The sequence below is a fragment of the Patiria miniata genome, unplaced genomic scaffold, assembly GCF_015706575.1.
Source record: "Patiria miniata isolate m_02_andy unplaced genomic scaffold, ASM1570657v1 HiC_scaffold_28, whole genome shotgun sequence".
Classification (NCBI taxonomy): Eukaryota; Metazoa; Echinodermata; class Asteroidea; order Valvatida; family Asterinidae; genus Patiria; species Patiria miniata.
The window spans coordinates 2723869-2747090 of record NW_024037067.1 but is presented as its reverse complement, the minus strand read 5'-3'; the positions used below and the strand labels follow the sequence as shown (position 1 = coordinate 2747090).

The following is a 23222-nucleotide window of genomic DNA, read 5'->3' as shown; positions in this document are numbered from 1 at the left end:
GCGGGGGTCATGATAGGCCAGCACGTTATGAGGCGAAGGGGTATCCCCCCCCCCCCCCATCTCCCTTTATCCTATATACACCCTAGACTATTGTTACCTAACACACACACCCCTGGATTCTGGTAACCAATGACCAACACAAAGGAGGGGGGGGGGGGGGGGGGTAGGGGATTAGTTAGGGGATAATGCGTACTAGTTTGCATATTAGCCGGATTTGAAGAGGGCCCCAATTTTGGAAGATGGTACCAGCCCATCCCCCCCCCCCCAACCTTTTGATGTTATGTAGGCCAAGTGTCCGGTGGAAATAAACGTGTCGACCTTTCAGAATGGATGTGCAAGTGCCCCTTTTAGTGATCTCCCCACCAAGTCTGAAAATCGGAATTCCGCCGCCGCTGTACATTCCATTCGCTCGTACCCCCCCCCCCCCCCCGCCCTGCGAGCGAATGGTTTCCCTATATAGTTTTGTCCGCCAAACGAAAAGAGGAACGAAACCCATTTTTCTTTTGGACAACAAGCGCCAAAAACTACAAAACTCAGTTTCTTTTGGGAAAGCAAAAATCTGGGGTTTTTTTTACAGCAAAATACAAAACGGAAAACAAAATGCATCTCTTTGTTTAACATTAAAAAGCAAAAAGAGAAAATACGCATTTACAATTACAGCCAAATTAAAGTGATCTTACTTGTGCTATTTCTGACCGTTGAGGGGGTACTTGTGACGGTCCATTAAATTATCAGATTGGGTCTTCTGTGGTCTGGTCACAGCCTCTTCTATCAATATTTTTGCGCACGTAAAGCTTGGTGCTCATTCAACAGACTACACGGACAACACCTCGCAATTAACATAGTGCTGGATAGTTCGTGTAAATTGCCCATTGTGACGGTAGTTTGAAGACATTTTACCAGAATTCTTGCATTGTTTGGATGCAGTTTTGTGGTGAGAAGTGGTGAACAGTTGATCAACAATGTAATATCGTCCCCAAGGAGTTTGTGTTCAAACGCTTGAAACATTTTGGTAAGTGAATTAACCATCTGAACTTCTTAATATTGATTCCAAAACCCATTGCTCCAGCACTACCACTGCACTACCAGCACTGCAGCAGCCAGCATGTCTAGCTTGAGTAACTCTGTTGTGCGCTTTCTTGCAATTTGCGCAATCTTAAGAATGAGCGCGCATTCTTAAAAACGAGTGAGCATTCTTAAGAATGAGGACGCAATCTGAAGAATGAGCGCTCATTCTTAAGATTGTGTGGGAATATTAGGCCTACTTGTGCAATTTATGAATTTTACGCAATCTTAACAACTGCACGGCATTTTGTGCCTATGTTAAATTTAACGAATTAAAGGATTAGGCCTAAAGGGGAAATAATCATATGACGAGAAAAGAAAATGATCTATGCTTCTGTACCTGTTGAACTACGATAATTTGAATTCAGTAAAAGCTGTGATTATTGTCCCCCATGGGAAGGTTTGTAATATTATAACTGAGGACTAGAACAAGTCTGGGAGGTGCTTTGTTTAGTCTAGACAAGTTACAAGTCCCTCACCATACATGTACGCATGCTGAGGAACACGTTTATTATATGTTTTTATTATCAGAATTCTTTCCACCAAACTATTCCCTTATTATTTCCCCGATACGCACAATACTTCTCTACTTTACATTGTTATATCTTTTCCCTAGTGAATTTGCATTGCCATGGTATAATTATTTAAGTATGGCCCAAGAATTAATCAGTGAACGAGGATGCAGCTAGACTCGCCAAGTGCAGCTGGTTCTCAGCATCGAAAAGATCGCTTCTCTTGTTGCACATTCTTAAGAATGTGCGCTCATTCTGGAAGATTTTTTTTTTTTGTAGATTGCGCAAGGATCAATTTGACAAGAAAGCGCACAACAACTCCAGCTGACATGCTCATACATGTAAGTCATATTCATTCACATGTTGTAGCCCTGCCCTGGAGATGTTGTGCGCTTTCTTTTGATTTGCGCTATCATAAGAATGCGCATTGAAGTAATTGAACGAAATTTGACGTAAAATCTGGCTCAAGAATTGGCAAGATCTCAACGTCCCGCAACCATGTCCTGATTCTTGCGATTTACTGGACTCACACCAACCTCGTTCCTAATGCTTACTCGTTTCCAATAGGAAGCAGGAATTGGAGACGAGGTTGGACATTCCCCAACTCACTCATGCGCATCATAAATACCATCATGATTCGATGGCTGTTTTCTGTTGCAGCTAAAGACATCGTTTTAGACAAGTTTCCAGTCCTTTCCTCTCTCACAGCACGCGGGCGCACTACTGCTCGCCGCGACGCGAAAATAAGAGGAAATCTTATTTTTTATTTTCTGAACAAATAACAATGACCTGCATACAAACAAGCAAAAATACACAGCAAATTTACATCTTACTTCTTGTCACTAATGTATGCAATAAAAAAAAATATTATAACACAAACAGGTGGATCTGGCTTCATATAAATTGAATTCATCATATAAGAATATTCTTGTCTTTTTCACTTTATTATCCAAATTTTATAATAATTAAGTTGAAAATGCAGTCATTACACCTTTCACCAGCTTGTGCCGTTTAATACATTGGCAAAATTGAACACTTGCTCTTCATGCTCTACGTAGCTTACACCTGCCACTAAAATCAGAAGAAAAACAAATGGAAAGCCCAGGCATGGAAAAGATCCTTGCTGATCTTGTTGGTGAAATGGGATATCAATTAAGTTTGCCACAATAAGCACAAAGACAATCCAGAGGTCTTCTTGTGGACAAAAAAAAGATGTAGTAGCCATCCTCCCCACAGGATCTGGGATGTGACATAAAACAGCCGTCAATCTGTCCAAGCGACAGCCATAATCGTATGCGTCACAAGAAGCAGACGGGTAGCTCGGAGGGCTCCGATAATTTTGCATGCAATTGACCCTGAGTACTTGTCCAGTAAATGTTAAAATTGTATTTCCGTTCGTATGGGTCTTCATTTTTGGCAATTTCTTCGAAATAACACTTCCTGAACACGCGTGAAGGCACAAAATGATTTCTAGGTAAGTTCTCAACCTGCATACGAAATGATGCGGATCGATTTCGCTGGGTTCAAAATGATACCAGAGTGTGGCGTTGTACATACATTGTACATACAACGCCACGTTCACAGATCTAGTTTGTTGCCAATTTACTGGGCGATTGTGTAGTGTAGGGCCCCTGTATTGTTTCGATCAAATTTTAACCAAAACTTTTTTTTATTAATAAAAAATTACACTGTCAACCTAAAGCAGACTTCTCTTAACCCTTACTCTCTGAGGGTAGTTAACTGCATGTCAGTTGGTTATGCCAATGCCCTCCAGCTGCAGTTTATTGGAGGATACTTTGATGTAGCAGTGAAGGCTCCAATTGGCAGGAGTTGGAGGCCCTGGAGGGTGCCTGATACTGACCAGCTGGGGGCACTCACTTTGTTATCAGAGGACTCTCATTGTTCTCTGTGGCATGTATTGGAGTGCCTGTCCAGTTACCCTTGAAATGACATGGCAGATATTGGAGGGCCATGCAAAAAACATAGGAGATTTTTTTGAGGCACAATTGGCATGCGTTGGAGGGTCAAGTAGGGTAAGGGTTAATGTAATGACACCTTTTTGGGAAATTTTGAACAATTTCTTGGGGTAGAAATTACGATTTTCCTATGCGGTTTATTGGCCGGTTGTAGCTTGAGTAACTCCAGCTAACACATGCTCATCAGGAATTCACATGTAACGCTGGAGTGTGGTCTTAAGAGACCCTTCCTGAATGGCCTCTCCAAAATTGTCCTTTTTCACCTCTATTATCCCACCCCAAATACATACCTCACACCATTCAGCAGTCATTCATGAAGCTAATGATCGACTTGAAACAGAACAAAAAAAACCAAAATGTGAAAAAATTTGACGATTTTGGCGGCTTGTCCATAAAAAGCGTCCTGTTCAAAGGGCTGTCGTCCATCTTGTTTGGCTAATTATGCAAATGAAATGCATCACGTGATGATTATCGAAACAAATTTGTGCGATGTATGTGGGTACCATACCGCTTTCAGGCATCGCTAGTGGATTCAGTTTTTGTCTGGTGCGTTGTCGTTGAAGGCAGTCATTGTCTTGCTTTCTACGACTGCTTTCCACGACAATGCGCTATGCACGACTTGTGCGCTCACTATACATCGCGCGGTGATCGCCATTTTTATTTTCAAGTTGAGCACTAACAAACATCGCCTACTGAGCGTGTAGCATATTTCGATCGTGTTGTGAGCATGCACAATGGCGAGGTCAACTGCTTGGGTCAAAGTCGTGAGCGTTGGCCCCCGCACACACGTCATGCGCGTACCTGTGAATTTGCAGTCATTCACTTTGGTTTTACGACCGTATATTCTTGCATATCGGTCATGCAGGGGTGTATATGGAAGTGCATGTTGTCAACCTTTGCAGCAAATCTTTGCTAAGACTTTCAACTTCACCCACAAAAAAGAGTGCATTTCATGAATAAATTCTTAAAAGGTACACCAATTGAAGAAAGACAAACATAACACTCACTATAAAAACACGGCACTTTGGCACAGAATCATGGAAAAGCTTACAAGTGTGCGATGAAGTGCCGATAACGTGGTATAGAGGTGACCAATTTCAATGCAGTAAACTATTAAACCGTACTATTGATTATAGAGAATTGGAAAATGATGTCGTAGTGCATCATGTGACTGTTTTTAACATGTGACTGTTTTTAACCAATGAGAAGCTTCAGATCTGGGGGAATCCCTTAGGGGTCCCCCCCCCCCCAAAAGGCTCCGGTTTCTGGTATACGCGCGCGTCACCGTAGCCATGCGCGTCAGCAAAATTAAGAAGTTTTTTTTTTTCAATGTAAGATGATATCTCAAAACCACCCAACTCACTGGTTTGACTGGAATCCTGCTGCTGCACAATTTTAACTTGTTTTTAGATGGGGTTACGATCGAGTATAAGCTTTATGTGGCCTCTCTGGGCTCCCATATATTTTGCATTAAATTTAGTCGGGCACCATTTGCAGTCATTGGCCATTCGGCCGACATTTGAAGAAAAAAGTTAAAAAAATATAAAAAATCCGCATCGCCGCACCACTTTTGGGGCAAGCTCCATACCAGAAACCGAAGACTTTTTTTTGTTGGCCTTATCGATGTATTGGTTTCTGCCACGCGATTGTGACGTCACATAATGAGTGGCGCTGTTCACCAGTTGGCTTATTTGCATAATTTATGTCGGTGAATTCTGAAAGCAAAGTTTGATGGTGTTGGGTTTTGTTGTTGTCATCGTCATTTTACCCTCAAATTTCCCTAACAAATTTTAAAAACCCGCCCTTTAATATCTATGACATACATGCCAGTGTTGGAAATTAATTACCGGTACAAAAAAAAGGTCCCCAAATAAAAGTTGTAGCACACATAAGCTCAGAATAGCTGTTTCAGTGACTCCAAAGTCGAACAAATAATGTTTAAAAGATGATCTTTTGCTAACAAAATTGGTTTAAGTGGTCAAAAATTGCCTCAGATCGCACCACAGAGCGTCTAGAATCCAAAAAGTTCCCGGACCCAACGCCGTTAAGGCTTCGCGTTCGCATTAGTGCTTAAATCAAGGTACCGGTAGGCCCCCCCCCCCCCACACTTTTGAGAAGCGATTGAAGCCCTTCAATGGTGAGACATGGGAGGTGGTTTTCAAAGCATGTTTGTTGCTCATTTTTTTGTTTTTTTAGACATTCCTGTCATATTTTTGATTTTACTGATAAATAAGTACGCTGATTCACTGGATATGCAGGAAATTCCTAGGCCATCTGTAAGATGAAATGACGGACATTGGCCGACATTCTTGAATCATACTATACATTTTTGTAATGATTAATCCAGCCCTTGTTCCATATTACTTGTTCAATGTAGAATCGGTATCATTCAACACTAAAGCAACCTGTTTAGTATTTATGAAAGCAGGATGCGACTTGATACATGTTTATAACAAGGACACAAATTTGTGACAAATTCCTGTACCTCTTATGAAGATGAAGACTTGAAGATGTGTACGCGGTACACCCAGTAGTTTGAAAATACCTACAGGTAGAGACGTAAGAATGGCCAGTTGCAAGCCCTCAATTGATAGCTTTACTTGGAAGAAATTTGGGATAATTTCATGTACTGCTTCCCAACACTTAAAATGAAATGCCTGCCCATGTTTTCTTGAAGATAATCCTCTGTAATTTCTGGAAACCTGAGAAATGTATCGAACTTGTTGGTGGGCAAAGAAAGAGAGAAAACATGACAGATTACTTCATACACTATGTATATCGACTTCTGCCCGACTGCCCGTGGTTCCCTCTAAATGTCGCACTTTTGTTACTGTGTGTCTGGAAAGACCCTTATATCAGTTTTATATAAAAGATTTTATACTCATAATGTATCTATGCCCCCGACTGTCTGTGATATTTAGTGATATTAGTGCATTAATAATGTTCTTAATAATAAATTGTCAGTTACCGGTATGTGCTCATCTATGAAAGTATCACTGACTTCAGTGGTGTGTTCAATATACATGTAAACTATACCAAGTCGATTAAAATGGGCAAAAAAAGGCATATCACAATAATACTGACCGTCCACTGTGTGCACAAGTGCAGATTTTGATTTTTGGGCCGGGTGGAGGTATTTTCATGCTACATGTACCGTAGATACCCACTTCCTATGCAAACTACATCCCCCAAATGACCCAATGCATCACCTCTGAAGTGGACGCAATCATATTCCAAAATGTTGGTTTTCATCCCCATTATCACCCCCTGCTACCCTGTCTGGATAATTTCTGCATAGCACGAACGGGCAGTGTACTGTATACTGTCATCTTTCAATTTTGTGATTTCTTTATGTTAAAAAAATCTCCCAATCAGTACAAGAAAAGTAAATTGTGGTGCAAGTAAAGAAATGTACTGTACATGTTCATGTACCATTACACTATGACCTGCACAGGATGTGCATGTGTACATGTGTGCTATGTAGATTTCTTTGCCATACAGTCAGTGTTTATGGGTCAAATTGCATCGCAGGAGAAGCAGTGCCTGCAGGGCATTCATGTAACCACAATCTCATCCCTATACATGTATGGTCAGAAATTGCCCAATACCCGTTTTCTTTTTGAGCTGATGACTTGTTATGAATATTACATGTCACTCGCATAATGCACAGAGCTTGAGTCTTGTGAATAGGCTTGCTGGAGGACCGTGGACAGCATACATGTACACGCTGATTAAGAAGAGGCCAAGCGCGACTCGGGTTTCCCCAAGTTGCTATAGTAACAAGGTGTGCTAATCCCAGTGCAGAAGGTCCGGGAATGGGATGGAGTGTGGTTGCACTGGAAACACAGAGATGGCCAAAAAAAAAGAGAAACAAAATTATGATGAATTCTTGGAGACGTAGCATAGGATTACTGGGCTAGTGTCGTGATTCACTGGTATAATGGAATTTATTATCATATCGGATGTTATGTGTACGTAGCTAGACGGTTACATCTATGCATACATGTCCGGTACAGTACCGGGTATGTCTTGTGTTTCCTTTTTAAAAACACCAAGATCTGATGTAATTTCTACAAGGGAACATGTGCATTATTCAGTTTAAATTGTATTGATAAAGGGAAACATCAATGCCATCTGGATATTTTACTCCTATGTTGAAGAAAAAATATCCCTTGAAATTCCACATTTTGAATACATAGTACAGAAATTGGAGCTGAGAGACGTGAAATGGAATGAAACGGAATCAGTTTCCATCACAATACGTCCAAAGGTTATTGTCAAATATGTAATACAGTACATGTACATGTACATACATGTGATGTTGTATTTTAGGTTTCCATTTATGTCAGGTACAATGTATACATGTACCGGTATGTGAATGTTATTTTGGTCCATGGCAGTATTCTAAGGCCACTGTATTTTATTTCATAACCATTGCTTCGATTTTTCACCTTCTGCACAGATCCAGACTCCATCACCAGATAAACCCAGCCAGAACAGGTCCAACCATTGTGAGTCATCTGAGGGGAGTTAGAACAAGATTGTCATAATCTCTCACATGCTCTGGAGCTGGAAACACCCCTACACGCTTAAATGATCTGGCCTAAATAATAATAATCACACTCCGGGGACATGCTGGAAATTCAACCCATAAGAGTAAGTGACATTACTTCAATGCATGGTATTTGACACCTAGTAGAATAGGGGAGTATAATGCTATGGCCATGGTTGGTTTACTTATTTTATTTTGCCTTTAAATGTTTGCCTTTTACAAGTATTATTTCGTTTTGCATGTTTGTGCTTGGATAATACTCAAGAAAGGTTTGTTTTGTTGCATTATTTTATACATAAAATTTTGCGTATTGAGGTTAAATTTTGTTTAAAGACTAGAACTCCGTACTAGTAGTAGAAGGAATAGTGTGATGATGTGTGTGTTCAACTTCATTTCTTGAAAATGTTATGAAAAAGTAAAACTAAAAATGTTTAGTGTTCAACATGCACATTCACATGTTGACATACATGTACATGTACATGTTGTCTAGCAGTAATGTGCAGTAAATTATGTCATGTCAGTATGTGTGCTTTATCAGTTACCGGTAACTTTGCACATGTGGATGTTTGTTCATGTTTGTAAGGAATATTAAATCTACAAACACGCCCCAATTACTCGTGAAATAGTGTTTGCATTCATTGACATCTACAGATCCAATCGTAGATGCTGTGTCTGAATTCAATCCATTGCAAAAGGCTGATGAGTCAGTCCATACAAAATGCACCAGTCTGCCTTTCATACTACATGTAGTCCTTTTTTAGGGGGGGGGGTACGGAGGTGTTATTATTGAAGTCTACCATGTGGTGCTGAGGAGCAGCCAGTTTGGTATGCATGGCTTATGGCCTGACCTTCTAGGCCTTTATGCGGAATGGCCAAGTACATGTACATCCCTGCGCTGCACAATATTGTACATAATATGCACTGCATTGTTGTTTATATTTTGCGCTACATACATGCATGGATGTTTTGTGTTTAACTTACCCAATTTATTCGGGTGCATGTACATGTAGGATACATTTCATATTCCTTAATGTACAGCAAACCTGTACATGTACATGTATGTACATACATTAAATGTTTGAGATTATTGTTACTGCTGGTTCCATGCACAAAATTGAGTTTTACCATATTTAAGTGAAATCAGGATGTTGAAATAAGGGAGAAAATCTGATATTTTGGTTGAGGAGAGTCAGTCATATTTGTTGTTATCCCATTGGCATTAGGAGTGAATGGATGCAAGTATAAATCATGCATGCTGTGAGAACAGCAAGTGCATGTGTTGTAAATTGTCCTTTGCTGAGTATGGTCCGGGCCTGGCTAACAACAACACGTGCACTGAACTGGCCCAAGGAAATATGCATTCAGGGATCTCCTTGAAAACACACTAAGGGGTCATCTCAGCAGTCCTTGAGAGGAAATTGGGTATTATTCAGTGCCAGGAAGCTGTATCCTGACAACGTGCATTTCCGGTATCCTTGAATTTGGTTCACTTTCCTTCTTTTGTTGCCTAAATTTGTGTCATTTCTAAGATGCTGGAAAACTTTGCACACATGTAAAACCTGTCTTCTTATACTAAATTAATATGCATTTTAAAGTATGCATCATGGAAACTGCGGCACACACATGCTTTCCAGATCCTTTACACACAACATGTGTATGAAATCCAAGCATTTTTATGTGAATTTTAATACTTTTTATTATTTCTATCTACATACATGTATGTACTTGCACGTGTATTTATGGTGAAAGTTAACATTCAGAATGATGCAAAATGGTGTTTGTTTTTAGTTTTAAGATCGAAATTGAAACCACTCCGTTGCAATATTTCAGACAAAATATTACTAGTAATGGATTTTGACGGACATCGTCTTCTACTAAAGTGGAACTAAGTCTAGGGTTAAGAACAAATCCTACAAGTCTTTTCAATTTTGTAGAAATTATTGTAATTGCCTTATCCGCAACTACCGGTATTTTCCAATAATGTTCATTTGGCTGAAAATATGATTATGAAACTCGAAACACACATTTTGATTTTTCTTTTACTGTAAAATGTGCTTTGCTAGTAAGTATATCCTGTGTTTCTGTTGAAAAACAAATTCATCCTTCAGTTACTGCCCATGCATTGTATGGTTTATGATTTTAATTAAAAACTGTGCACATGTACATGTACAATGTACCACTGTACCTCTTTACAATCTGTGTACACAGAGTGTAAAGCTGTCCCACATTTATTAATACAGGTACAGTTGAAAACGGTGCACAGAGCATGGACTTTAGTATTGATAGAACTCGGCCATTATCAAAATACTGGTATTCCAGTCACTTGATAGTCTGCAATACAATGCATGCAGTACGGTACACCTATGTATCTGTGGGTTTTTTCAGGCCATGAAATATGTACCGGTACATGCGGATATTGTACAGACAAAACATTCACAGTTTAAAAAATGTGCATTTCTTTTTAATCAAAATTACACATAGTGAACATTTTGTTCACATCATCAAATGTAATGAAATTTACTTGATAACTTGAATTTATATTATCTGAGTGTTCCGCACAACTTTTTGGCTTTATGTGACTGCATTGAGTTCTTACACTTTGTTCTTAAATTTTCCTTTTTTCAATCAGATATTTCATTTCAACGACTGCCATTCCAAGAAAATAAAATGGTTCAGTTATAATGCTATTAACTACCGGTAGAGTTTTGCAATTTGTCTAAACTCATTAAGTTGTGATTGCAATTATAGGAGTAATCACAAAACAATATTTTGATTGTATTTTATTGAATCCAATACACATTTTGGATTAAAATTTCATAAAGAAATTTAAATGTTGGGGAAAGGGTTGATAAAATGTGATGTTACTTTGAAAATAATTTTCCATTTCCACTTTGTAATTGCAACGTCACATACATTGTAATTTGTGATTCCTGTCAACATGTTTGGTATTTATTCACCATCTGTGTCTCTTGCATTAGTAGAGAGATTGTGGGCTGTTTCTGCTGCTGCAGCAGGTCTGCTTGTTTCCTTGCTACTCTGTGCTTCCTGTAGTAATTGCTCAGGCGCATAATAAATGAGACTACTCGAATAATCAGTCTGTTATTGAAATGCTAAGGGAAGGGGAGTTTGAAGGACAGTCGGTGTATGCCTGTGTACCTTCACTGTGAGACATTGCAAAGTGTGATAAGGTACTAGACTGGAGAGAAGTCTGGGTAGCAGATGTGGTTTTGCATAAAAGGCTGCACGTCTAGCACATTGCGAATGTCAAGAAATTGTCTTTGTAGTACAGTAATAGAGTGTAGAGTACATGTATACTGGTAGTTATTGATAGCTGTGCATGTGTTGTACTTTTAGTGTACATGTACACTGTACGGTACTACAACACTGATTTTCCTTGAGATTCACTGTTACATGTGTATGACAAGTCAAACTCAAAGACACTTGTCCATAAATTACAAATACGTTTATTAACATGTATGATGTACATGTATGTGAACGTCTTCAAACCAGATTGATATTGTTTGACACTTCTATCAAGTAGAAACTAAGCGTGCATGTTATCATCTTTTTCAAATAAATTGCAAAATGTTTTGCAAAATTTTGAATTCAAGGAACATCCATGAATGATCCGTCCAACATCATACCTGTTACATGGCTTTTGCAGTCAGAACTACATTTTGTAAAATAAATCGCAGCAAACAAACATGCGCAGGTGAAAAGGCTCCATGGAATGCAAGTTTTACATTTGTATACTGTTTATTTTTCATTATTCAGCTTCATACACACATGTACCGGTACGTTGTTTTATTGTCAAGTTCAATAGTTCAGCCTAGGAAAAGAGACCATGTACATGTACATGTACCAGGTACGTATTGCTTGACTGTATTGTACGTGTATGAGTCAAGTCCTATCATGGGCAATAGATTTCCTGCCCTACATACTTGTATAGTACCATAAACCAGCCTGCCTCTAAGCTGGGATTGGATGGGACCTATGATGTCTGCACTGCAGTCTCTCTATGTCTATTGCACACTGGTCAGGTCAGGTTATATCAGGTCATCTTCATAAAATCAGAGATTGATTTACATATCAACCCCTCATCGTTTCAAACTTGTTTCGTGCAAACCGGGCTTATTCCGCTCACTTACTGCTATTTTGGACCCTAACGAGACTTTCAACCCGAGTCAAAACTCTCCACCCTGGTCTGGAGCAGACTGGGGCGAAATCAATCTCAAGATTGACGCAGGCTTGGCCCAGGGTTGAACATTTCCAAAGTGTGAAACAATGCATGTTTTCAATCCTGCATCAAGCCCAAGATTTGTTTAGTGTGAAGGGCTGTATTTTGTGATCCAAGAGTAATTGTAATTTGTAATATGATCAAGCAATAAATGGGATGAACAAGACTGTACAATGTACATTTGTACTTAAAGAGGACCAATTGTTTGACTAGAGGCTGTAAACTAATTAAGTACAGTTTCTTCCAAGGATTGGTTAATTGAATTGTCTTGTAATTTGTTTACTGTGGATACTCAAGCTGAAAAAACCAAGCCTTTAACAACGTCATTTTAAACATACATGTAGGCTTCATTTTTTTATGTGTGTTTGTACTGGAGTACCTATGTCATCCTTCTGGTTCTTTCTTTTATCGTCTTGAAACCAGATGCATCCGTTTCCTCCCTTTTTTGGTCAGATCTATGTAAAGTGAACCGCATCACTGTGACCTACTGGTAAAAAAAAAAAAGAAGAAGAAAAGAGAGAATAATTGGGAGGCATGTGTAAACAAATGTAAAAAAAAAATATTCAGGGTGAGAAAAAGAACTTGAGGAATTTTTATAGTAAAATTCAGATACAATGTACGGTACATGTACTTTTTACATTTTTAAGGGCATTGAGTTTCTGTTGTGTTAATCATCTTTTTCAATTTTTGTTAACCCCTATTCAAAGTTATTTCCAATCAAACGTACACATATACATGTACTTCAATTGCTGATTTACATGTACCAATTTTTTTCAGAAATATGTACAATATATAGAGAAAATCTGCACCTTTAATTGTTTATGTCACCAAAGGTTTATTTAGTCTGCACACTTACACTTTACACACAAAGACCTTTGATATGCTATACGTGTATTTCCAGTTCATTCATAAACACACTGGCCTTATGGCCATGGGCTCTTGTGTTGGCAGAAACCTTTTGTCGTGTTCTGTACTTTGATATTACAGTGTTGACTTAAGAAGAAAAAATGTATTCATTTCATTGGTTGTTGGTCATTAGTCATATTGGACATGGATTGTGGATATGATTGATAGGTGATTTAATTAATTCTGGACTAAGGATTTGCTCTTTGTTGCTAACTATACGGTACAGTACCAGTAGATGTACATGTAGCATACATGTACACGTACATTTTTTTTGTACACTATACAAAAATGTACATGTACATGTGTACATTGTACATATGCAACACATTTTGTACAGTGTATGTCCATGTACATGTACATGTACATGTACCTTATTTCTTGTACATTGTATTCATGACCTTCAAACAGTGTGTACATGGGTACATGAATATCTACCCAAGCTTTGGATAGTTGCAACATCTAGTCCCCAGGGTGTCGAGCAGTGTGGGCCCACCACTATACTTGCTCTCTCACCGTTAACGTTTGTTTGTATGAGTTGTCTGGGGTAAAAATGTCACGACGTGAGTTACGTAAATGCAATTTTTTCCCCAAAGGAAATGATTATTTTTGGGAAGGTATACGTGTACATGTAATAATTAAAATGAACATGAAAACACATAGTTGTTGGAAAAAACAACACCGAGTACTGGTACACTATATAAATCCATTACTTGCTAATTGCGGTATCGATTTCAGGATACAGGAAGAAAGTTTCCTATCCAGGGCTTATTATTGGAAACGAGGTTGAAAATAAAGTGAGCCCTGGGGACGAGGATACGACTACATGTACCGTACATGTACCTTGTACACACACATTGCATTTGTCTGCCAAAGAGGATGATCTTGCTGACACAAATTGTTAGGAATATCAGATTGCTGAAATATTGTATGTAGAGTTCTTTGACATGTGTAGGACCTGTCTAGCCTGATATAATGCAGTCTCTATCCACATACCTTAGATTGCTCCTACCTGACAAGTTGTAAATTATTGTACATGAATGTTGGCTTGAATGTGTTGAGTTTTTTATTCATACAGACAGCAGTTCATGATCTGTGTCGGAAATCGAGATGCAGTTTTGGAATTGTGTATGTTAATGTTACTGTAACAGGTATTCTTAATAGGACACATACCAGTACCTAATTGTTTTTTTTGAATAATTGTTTGTACAGGTTCATTCAGCCTTATGATGAGATGTGAGAGCTGAACTAGAAGTCATCTGGAGAGAGAGAGAGAGAGAATGGAGCCTCCACCGTCAGGCACCAACCACATTTCATCACAACCGTACTCCCAGACTTACCCACACGTCCAACAACCTTACGGTCGGGAGCAAGACTTCAGTGGCTATCCACAGAAGATGGGTGATCCATACTATAGTTCTCAACGGACTGGTACCACAACTCCTATCTACCCAACACCCCTGCCTGCCCTGATTGAACCCAGTCAGAACTATCCCCCTAGAGGACTAGATGGGCCTAAGATTGGAGGGCCACAGTTTGGGTTGACCAGCCCTGGATATGGCCAAGGAGGAGGGACTGAAATGGGCCCTATGATGCGAGCATTAACAGAGGATGATATGTTTATGCCACAACCTCCTGAGTACCGTTCACCGATGCAGAACGTTGCTGGTCCGTACGGTCAACCTATGGGGTATACTTCCCCTGATGGAACTCGTACAGGATATGGTGCAGGACAATACCCAAGCCCATTCAGTCCTGGACATAGTCCTCGTGCCTCTCAGATCTACCCGGTCCGTAGCCATGCTATGTCACCTATTGATAGTGGGTTTGGAGCCAACCCTTCCCAGTATCACCGACAAACAAGCCAGAGTCCTCACATGAATATGGTTAGTCCGACTGGCCAGAACTCAGTCTTCAACAGAGGCACCGGTGTCACAGTACCCTCGCCTGTTGGAATGCAAGGACAGAGTATGTACTCTCATAGTCCCGGTTCCTCTCAAGGTGGGCGGGGTAACACCCACTTTCCATTTAGTACATCCCCAGTAAGCCAGCACACATCTCCTTTACCCTCTCCCAGTAGCCTACGATCACCTGGTGTTGTGAACAGCCCACATAATCTAGCAACAGCTTCACCAGGTCCATTTAATACTCCGTCCAATCCAAGTCCGGTCAATGTGCCCAGACCTATCAAATCCCCTGTGGCAGCATTTCAGACCCCAGCCGCTGTTACTCAGTCTGGACACCCTCTTGTGTCCCCCAAAGTCAGACCTGTTGACAATGGTGACCACAACTCTACTGGAACTCCATATGTAGAACTTGTTCACTCGAGGAATGACACTCAAAATAAAACTCACTCATCGAGTAATCCAAAGTCACCAGAGAGCCCTTACCCAAAGAAGAAAGAAGACAGGTGTAGCAGTGGACATTTGCCCAAACTAGAAGAGATGGTTGCATTTCTTGGCGAGTCTGCTACCCAGGGGATTTTAACACCAAACGATAAAGAAAACAGTGAAGAAAATGGTGAGAATGAATCCAAGGATGTAGCCAAAGTTGACAACAATTCAGAAACCACAAAGAAAACAAATGGAGAACAACAACCACCTTCTTGTGTGATTCATACAGGGAGCGTTAAGTCTGCAGAAAGACAGCCAGATATATCAAGTGCTAAGCAACATATCATTGTTCAGGAAAACAACAGGTGTAATCAGGGAAATGGAAGCCCAAGACCCAACAGCAAATCACCAAGAACTGACAGAAGTTTCATAGATGCCAGTCCCAAGGGTCCTAAGACTAACGGTGATGTCAGAGAGAGAAGTCCATTGCCGAGACAACCAACAAAGTCCCCTAAGTCACAAAGAGGAAGTAATAGCAACAAAGACACCTCCTTTGATAATCTTAATGGTCCCACTGAAAATGCAATCACACAGAAAATAGCCATGAATAGTTCATTGGATTCAGACACAAGAAGGACCCAGTCACCACAGAGCTTCAAAGTTGCCAATGACATCTCCCAGGTTGACAAGAACTCAATGAATGTAAACAACCAGCTCAAGCGTAAATTCTCTGAGACGCAAAATGACGTCTACCACAACTCCTTCAACAGCTATCCTAGAAATGGTGGGCAGTGTGTTACGGCCTACCCACTAACATACACCCCACCTAACAGCGGTAAAGAGATAAACCAGTGTGGTCCTAACAGTCCAAGAGGTTCCAAGTCCCCGGCAAGAAAGGCCAAGGAAGATTTCTCTGATGGTAATCCCCGCAAAGTACTAAAAACTTACAGTGGAAAGAAAAAAAGGACTAGTGTAGACAAGCAGGGTAATGCCATTGTATTACCCAGTCCTCTGCTTCCCTTGTCTGTGACCGATCCCCCAAAGCCAAAAGAAGAGAAGCAGACAAGTTCCGAGGAACTTCCTCCAACCAATGTTGTTAAAGAAGATCAAGGTGCTAATCCACAGACCTCAACAACAGAGACCATTGCACCACCTAGAAGCATTACACCAACCTTCCAGAATCCAATGACCACTCCTTCAAGCCAACGTACAACTCCTGAGAAGCCTGTCGCGCCTCATTCACAAAAGGCTCCTCCCAGTACCCCAACAGGCCAAGCTATATCTGATGATCCATCAACCCCTACTCCTACTAAAAGGCGAGGTAGACCACCAGGCAGTAAAAACAAACCAAGAAAAGAAGGTGACACCACAAAACCCAGAAAGAAACCCGTCAAGAAGAATTTTGACATGAGTTTGGAAGTCAAAGATGAACTTGGAAAATTCAAACACCTCAAGTCATCTGTGAAAGGCAGAAGTTCAGATTCTCCGGTTCCACAGCATGCCCGAGCTCGTGGTCCCATACTAAGAATAACTGGTACCCGTGACAATCCTGTCTCTAGTAAGATTGTGAACAATCCAGATGCATTGGCAACAAGTGCTTCGGTACCAAGTAAAAAACGTGGGTCAAAGCATGACAAGACCTCCAACAAAAACATTCAGAGCGTGAGTCGAGCTCCTCTAGGACCTGCTACTAAACAATCTCTGACTGTTAATAATCCAACGGGACCATGGCTATGTGCACTGTGTGGCAAACCTGCTAACTATGACTCCTTAGGAGATCTGTATGGTCCATATTACCCTCCTGGATACCAGATTCCTATTCTCAGTCCACAAAGTACTCATGAAAAAACTAAAAGTGTTGTTGCTGCTGCAGCCAGCAAGAAGCAACAACAACATGTCAGGACAAACCAAAAGGGCAAATTAAAAGCCAAAGTCTCACCCATCCCTAAAGCTGCCAGGACATCTAAGGTGTCGTCCAAAGGGAAAGCATCAAGAACAACCTCAGCACAGCGTCAACGCAAATACTCAGATGAGGCAGAATATTTCATGTTCTTGGAAGAGGCAACTACGTCATCAGGTCGAGTGTCCAAGACACCAAAGAGAATGACTTATGAGATCTCCAAGGTAACCAGCCATCGTGGGGGTAATCGAAGGAGGAAATCAAGTGAAGTTGAAGACAGGGGACCATGTGATCCTAATGAGTATTGGGTTCATGAGGATTGTGTTATATGGACCCATGGTGTATATGTTGTTGGAGGAACTCTGTATGGACTAGCTGAATCAATCAAAGCTACACAAACAGTGGTGAGTAAAGACCAGATGTTTGTTTTTTTGCTTGGCGTATTTCAAAAGCACTGCATTTGCAAGTGATGATGATGCTACTTTAGAGAGTCAAGTGAGGACAAATTATGATGCAACACATTATCTTCCCATTTGTTTTTGTTCAGTGAAAACCATCTAGACCTTTACAGGGAACCTCACCCCTTATCAGAAACATTTCCAAATTATTGTAAACAAGTTATTGAATTAAATTTAAAAAAACAGCTAAATTTTTGACAAAACTGCCAGCTGTTTCAAACCAATATCACACATGTTCAAAATCAGGTTTTCTTGACTAGATGATTGAAATGGATTGTTTTAATAGCCCCTTATGTTCAATTTTTGTTGTATTGTACATGTAATAAGTGCTTCGATTTTCCCACCAGGAATGACTTGCAGCGATACATTTGTACATGACCTGTAAATGTACAAAATATATCTGATACTGTAATATACTGTATACTACTTGTAATCATTTGAATTCTCATCCATATCTTGCCTGCCCTCTTTCCACTTGTTATGTATTGTGTGTTTCCTTTATATATATTGTACATTTATATGTACATTGCCTTATGTATCCTCCGTGTCATCATTGTTCCCTCCTCAGGCGTGCTTTGAGTGTAAAGATAAAGGTGCTTCACTCGGTTGTATGAGTAAAGGTTGCAAGAAGACTTATCACTACGTCTGTGCTGTTCAAGCTGGTGAGTACTTGCATAATGGGTCAGTCAATAAATGTGGGGTCCAAGAGTATGACATTTGTTGGTGTCCCTGTTAAACCTGACCTGTGTAATTTCCCAAGCAAGTATCATTCAAACTGATTTCAAACTATATTTTTATTTGTTTGACATGTACTTTGCTTTACATGTACATAATCACCTTTGGAGATGGAAGGCATTAAAGAACGTGGGCAGAAATAAAATAAAATTATATCTGTCGAACAGGGACACAAAAGAAATTGGACCCCAAATGTATGGAACGACCCACATGTTAGCGTTATAATCCTTCTGTTTGTACTTCATCATAATACACGCGTACATGTATTTGTCGAGTGTAATGCTACGTATGAAGTGCAGAGTTTTCACTTGCATAGGTACTGGTTTAAATAAACTTGTTTTGCAAGTTCATGACATTTTTTCTTTTCCAAGCTTACAAAACCTATGACTTCCCAAAGCATTTTGCTTGCATACAACTGTATAATGTTACTCAGGATCATGTCTGCTTGTACTGGAAATTCCAGCATAAATAAAAAAGTAAAAACCAAATGGATAGAGTTACTTGGTTTTGCTTTGTGGCCTGTGGAACGCTCGCTGCATTTGACTGCACAGAGTGACATAGTTTTGGCTTCATGCCAGGCAGGAAAGCGAGGGGTCATAGAAGGGTCCAGAGTAGGGTAGGAAGGAACTGACTGACAAGGTGGGGGGGGGGGGGGTTTGCTGAATTCCTTCAGGATGTCATAATGTACAGTGTGTCCCTTGCCATGTGTGTGTCTCTTGCCTGTGTAAGTGATCTAAACTGAATATGTTGACCCAGATACTGCCATCTTGGGACGTTGTGGGACGTCTTTACCTGGTCCCCTGAAGTCAACATAATTAGTATGCATGGCTCAACATATAAAATGTGATGAGACAGATTTCATGTGCACTCAGTCTAAAAAATACCCTTTGCATAATATTTGCAGTTTTCCGAACCTACTAGTATAATGCCCCTACATGTATGTTCATGTGGCCTTTCTTAGCTTGACACTGTGCCAGAATTAGCCAGACATTTGCCAGTGTGTTGACTAGTCTCCGCATTTCTTGTGTGGTTACATGTGTAATGCTGCCGGTCTGTTTATAGACTGCAGTTGACGTAGACTACATGTAGTACAGTTATTCCTAGAGAGAGAGAGAAAGGGGACACTGCTGTTTCCTGTTACTAACTGGAATTCCTTAATCACTTTGTCTTGTGTTTAAACAAACACAAGATTCATGATTTTAGAGAGTTTTTATGTTATACTTCTGATTTGTAATTAACAAGTGTTCTTATGAGGCAGTTAATTTAATATGGCAGTCCTAAATGTTTAATTTTTTGAGGTACGTGTAGATTTGGAAAATGATTATAGAATCAGTAAATTACTCTTTCTGGTACATTTTTGTGAGCAGATACCTCAATGTTTCTTTTTCTGTGATATACATGTAATGTACCTGTTGTAATTACCTCATTCTCGGAATGATATCAATAGTAGTCACTTGCAAATTTTGTGTCCGTTGCATAAAAGTTGCGAAACAGTAGTAGACATCTACTAATCAATTAAATTTCAAAGATAGGGTTAAGCATACATGTACGGTAGGTATTTATTAAGTGTTTGAGACAATTTGTTTGATTTTCTGGTTTTTTTATGTGAACGTTTCTTCTGTCCTTGCAGAGTGTCAACTACAAGTGGACAATTACTCCATGATCTGCCCTCAACACAAGGTAAACATAATCATTGAATTATGAATTAAACCACGTAACTGTCAAAACCTGTTGGAAGGGGATTGTCGACAGGGAGACCTTGAATACTGCTACCACTTGTGAAGCAGCCATCTTAGAGGGCAATGCCTTTGTTTTGCTGGGGTATGCATGAGCAAACCTTCTGTGCATTAACTGTTACTAAACTAAATCCATCATGGACAGGCACTCACCATTGCTGACCCATCACATCTATCAATGTCAGTCAAGGCATGGTACCCTCAATTGACACAACTACCACACTATTCATAAGATGGATTTTTGTTCCCCAGAGTTGTAATGACTCGAGTCAATGACTTGCCGACTCGAGTCACAATTTTTGGTTGCTCGAGTCGACTCGAGTCCTTAGGGGAAAATTACTCGACTCGAGTCCCTCATCAGAATGACTCGACTCGACTTGAGGAAGGCTAATAAGACTCGAGTCCCAAAAATAAAAGCAAAACTTTGCAGAATTTTTTTTTTGAAATGGCTTACGCCAGTGCCGTTTTTTTGTTCACGTCACGTTAGAATGTTAGCGAATAATGTATACATATACAGACGCGGTTTGATCGGTGTTCCCATTAGTTGAATGGCGATCAGCTGGCACCCCTCTTTTTATTTTCATTAAGAGTCGAATGTGGTTTCACCACATGTCGTGGGCCGAGTGTAAAATTTAAAAAAATAAAAAATGACTTTCTCTCTTGAGTTTATTTATTGCATAGTGTTCAAATATTTGTGACTCGAATTGACTCGAGCTAAATACTTGACTCGACTCGACTTGACTCGACTACACACTGTGACTCGACTCGACTCGACTCGACCTTCTTGACCTAATGACTCAACTTGACTCAAGTCACTTCTTTAAAATGACTCGACTCGACTTGAGTCACAAAAATCAGTGACTCGTTACAACTCTGTTAATGTTCCCTCAACGTATAAACACTGTATACTCGGTGTGTTACCTCCCGAGTGAAAATTGGGGAAAAATACCACAGCCTGTCAATTGTACCAATATGAGCCCAAATTACAGAACTGTTCAAACCTGTCACCTGATAGATTTTGACGGATAGGGGTATTGGTCTCCATATGGTCACTGGGAGAGGGAAGGTAAATTCCTGAAACATGAAAATGAAAAATTGAAAATCAAAAACTGGCCAGACATGAGTGCAATAATTATAAAGTTGCATCACAAACACATCAAGACAGTCTTCTGAATTTTCTGTTCTAGAATCTATGTTCAAGTATTTTTAGTTACATGTAGCTGAACATCAGAATAGATGATAATCCAACTCCTACAAACGCTGAAATTTCCTTTGATGTGATCAGTTAATAAGATTCATTTTTTTCACAGTAATTCTTTCCATTTCATTGAAACATTCTGAAATCAAAATTCTTTTTCTTTGTCATCAGGACAAAGTTGTAAAAATGAAAGATTTGACATGATACCCAGAGGAGTAGCATCAAAGCTTGATCTTTACACAGCGTTTCTGCATCCTGTTTCATGGAGTGCCAGGTAGCATGACCTCTGACGTCAGGTGACCTTTGAACTGGTAGTATGGTGACATCATGCTTTATATGTAGTTAGCTACCGTAATTGTATGGTAATATCATTGCTGTATATGTTCTACTTTGCTCCGGTGAACCTGTGTGAAGATTTCAAGGCGTTTCGTGCAGAAACCAATCTGGGGATTGGTTGTTTTGAAAATTTTTGAAAGCCTTGTTCATAAACAATTTGTAAAATAATTGTTCTACCATAGAAAATTATCAATCACAAATGGTGATTTCATAAAAAAAAACTATTTATGTTTCATTCGTGGAGATCATAGAAGTGTGATTACTTTGTATTTAGTTTGTTGCAGTACACATTTGGTAGAGTGAGATACATGTAGTAGCATTGAACAAGTTCTAGCACAGATGTGTCTGACTGTGCTTGAATTCTGTGGACACTTTTACCACAGAACCGTTATTATTCCTCAGTTTGTTTCTGCTTGAGTGCGTGATGAGTGATTATTTGCAGAATGAGTTTGTTGCAAATCAAAGAATAAAAAGCCAGCTCGTACCAAGCATTGAAAATAGCGGGACCATTTTAATCAGAGCTGAATGTCTGAAAATTCATTGGGGTAATTTTAATCTTTAAAAATAGGCTCAGAAGTTCTGGAAACTGTTTTTGATTCAAAAATTCAAAAGAAAGAAATATAATCATTATTTAGAAAGGAAGTCTTTTTTTTACTATCACAAAAAATCTGTCTTTACTCACCTCATAAAAGAAACTTATAAAATAAGCTTTCCTTTTGTTATCCTGTTTTTGGGTTATAGCCACATTCTCTTCCATTTTTGTAAAAATATTATTGGAAGTCTTCCCATCAGAAATTACAAAGAAAAGTAATACCGTAGAAACAAGACATACCCAGTGGACACATGGCTTAAACATCCAATTTTGGATCCAAACTGGCTATCCCCTTTTTGAAGAAGTGTGTTTATATCTTAACATAATGGACGTAATTAAATGTGTATATTGTGATGGAACATCAACATTCACAAATTCATTATCTGTGTATGCCAAACTGAAACCAATTCACTGATGTATAATACAGATGCCGTCTTTTAGGTTATAGTGGATGATTTTGGCCAGCAGTTTCTTTTGGATGGACAAAATTACATGTACATGTTGATTAACATATCAAATGGAAAGTAGTTCAGCCAGCCACAATGAAACTAGAAGTCTGCACCTAACCTAACTTCAGATGACATGTTAAAGGAGTTAACAATTCATAAGATGGAATGAGTTTACCGGTACATTATGGAAAGGCCATATTTTACCGAGCGATAATATTCAATCCATTTCACAATTTAAAG

At 39.5% G+C, this 23222-nt stretch overlaps 1 protein-coding gene across 1 annotated transcript; it reads left to right on the top strand.

Moving 5' to 3' along the window:
• The first annotated feature begins 792 nt into the window (after nucleotides 1–792).
• Nucleotides 793–23222, top strand: LOC119734709 (histone-lysine N-methyltransferase 2C-like). The gene is made up of 6 exons (XM_038208249.1): nucleotides 793–1012; nucleotides 8016–8209; nucleotides 14458–17882; nucleotides 18505–18598; nucleotides 20302–20351; nucleotides 21777–23222. Exons 3-6 carry the CDS (start codon nucleotides 14526–14528, stop codon nucleotides 21807–21809), a joined length of 3534 nt encoding a protein of 1177 aa, XP_038064177.1. The 5' UTR covers nucleotides 793–1012; nucleotides 8016–8209; nucleotides 14458–14525; the 3' UTR covers nucleotides 21810–23222.

Excerpts from the sequence above, each read along its gene's own strand:
- LOC119734709 (XM_038208249.1), top strand. The coding sequence starts at position 14,526 with ATGGAGCCTCCACCGTCAGGCACCAACCACATTTCATCACAACCGTAC. Across the intron at positions 18,599-20,301 it reads CGTCTGTGCTGTTCAAGCTG|AGTGTCAACTACAAGTGGAC; the intron begins GTGAGTACTTGC and ends CTGTCCTTGCAG. Across the intron at positions 20,352-21,776 it reads TGATCTGCCCTCAACACAAG|GACAAAGTTGTAAAAATGAA; the intron begins GTAAACATAATC and ends CTTTGTCATCAG.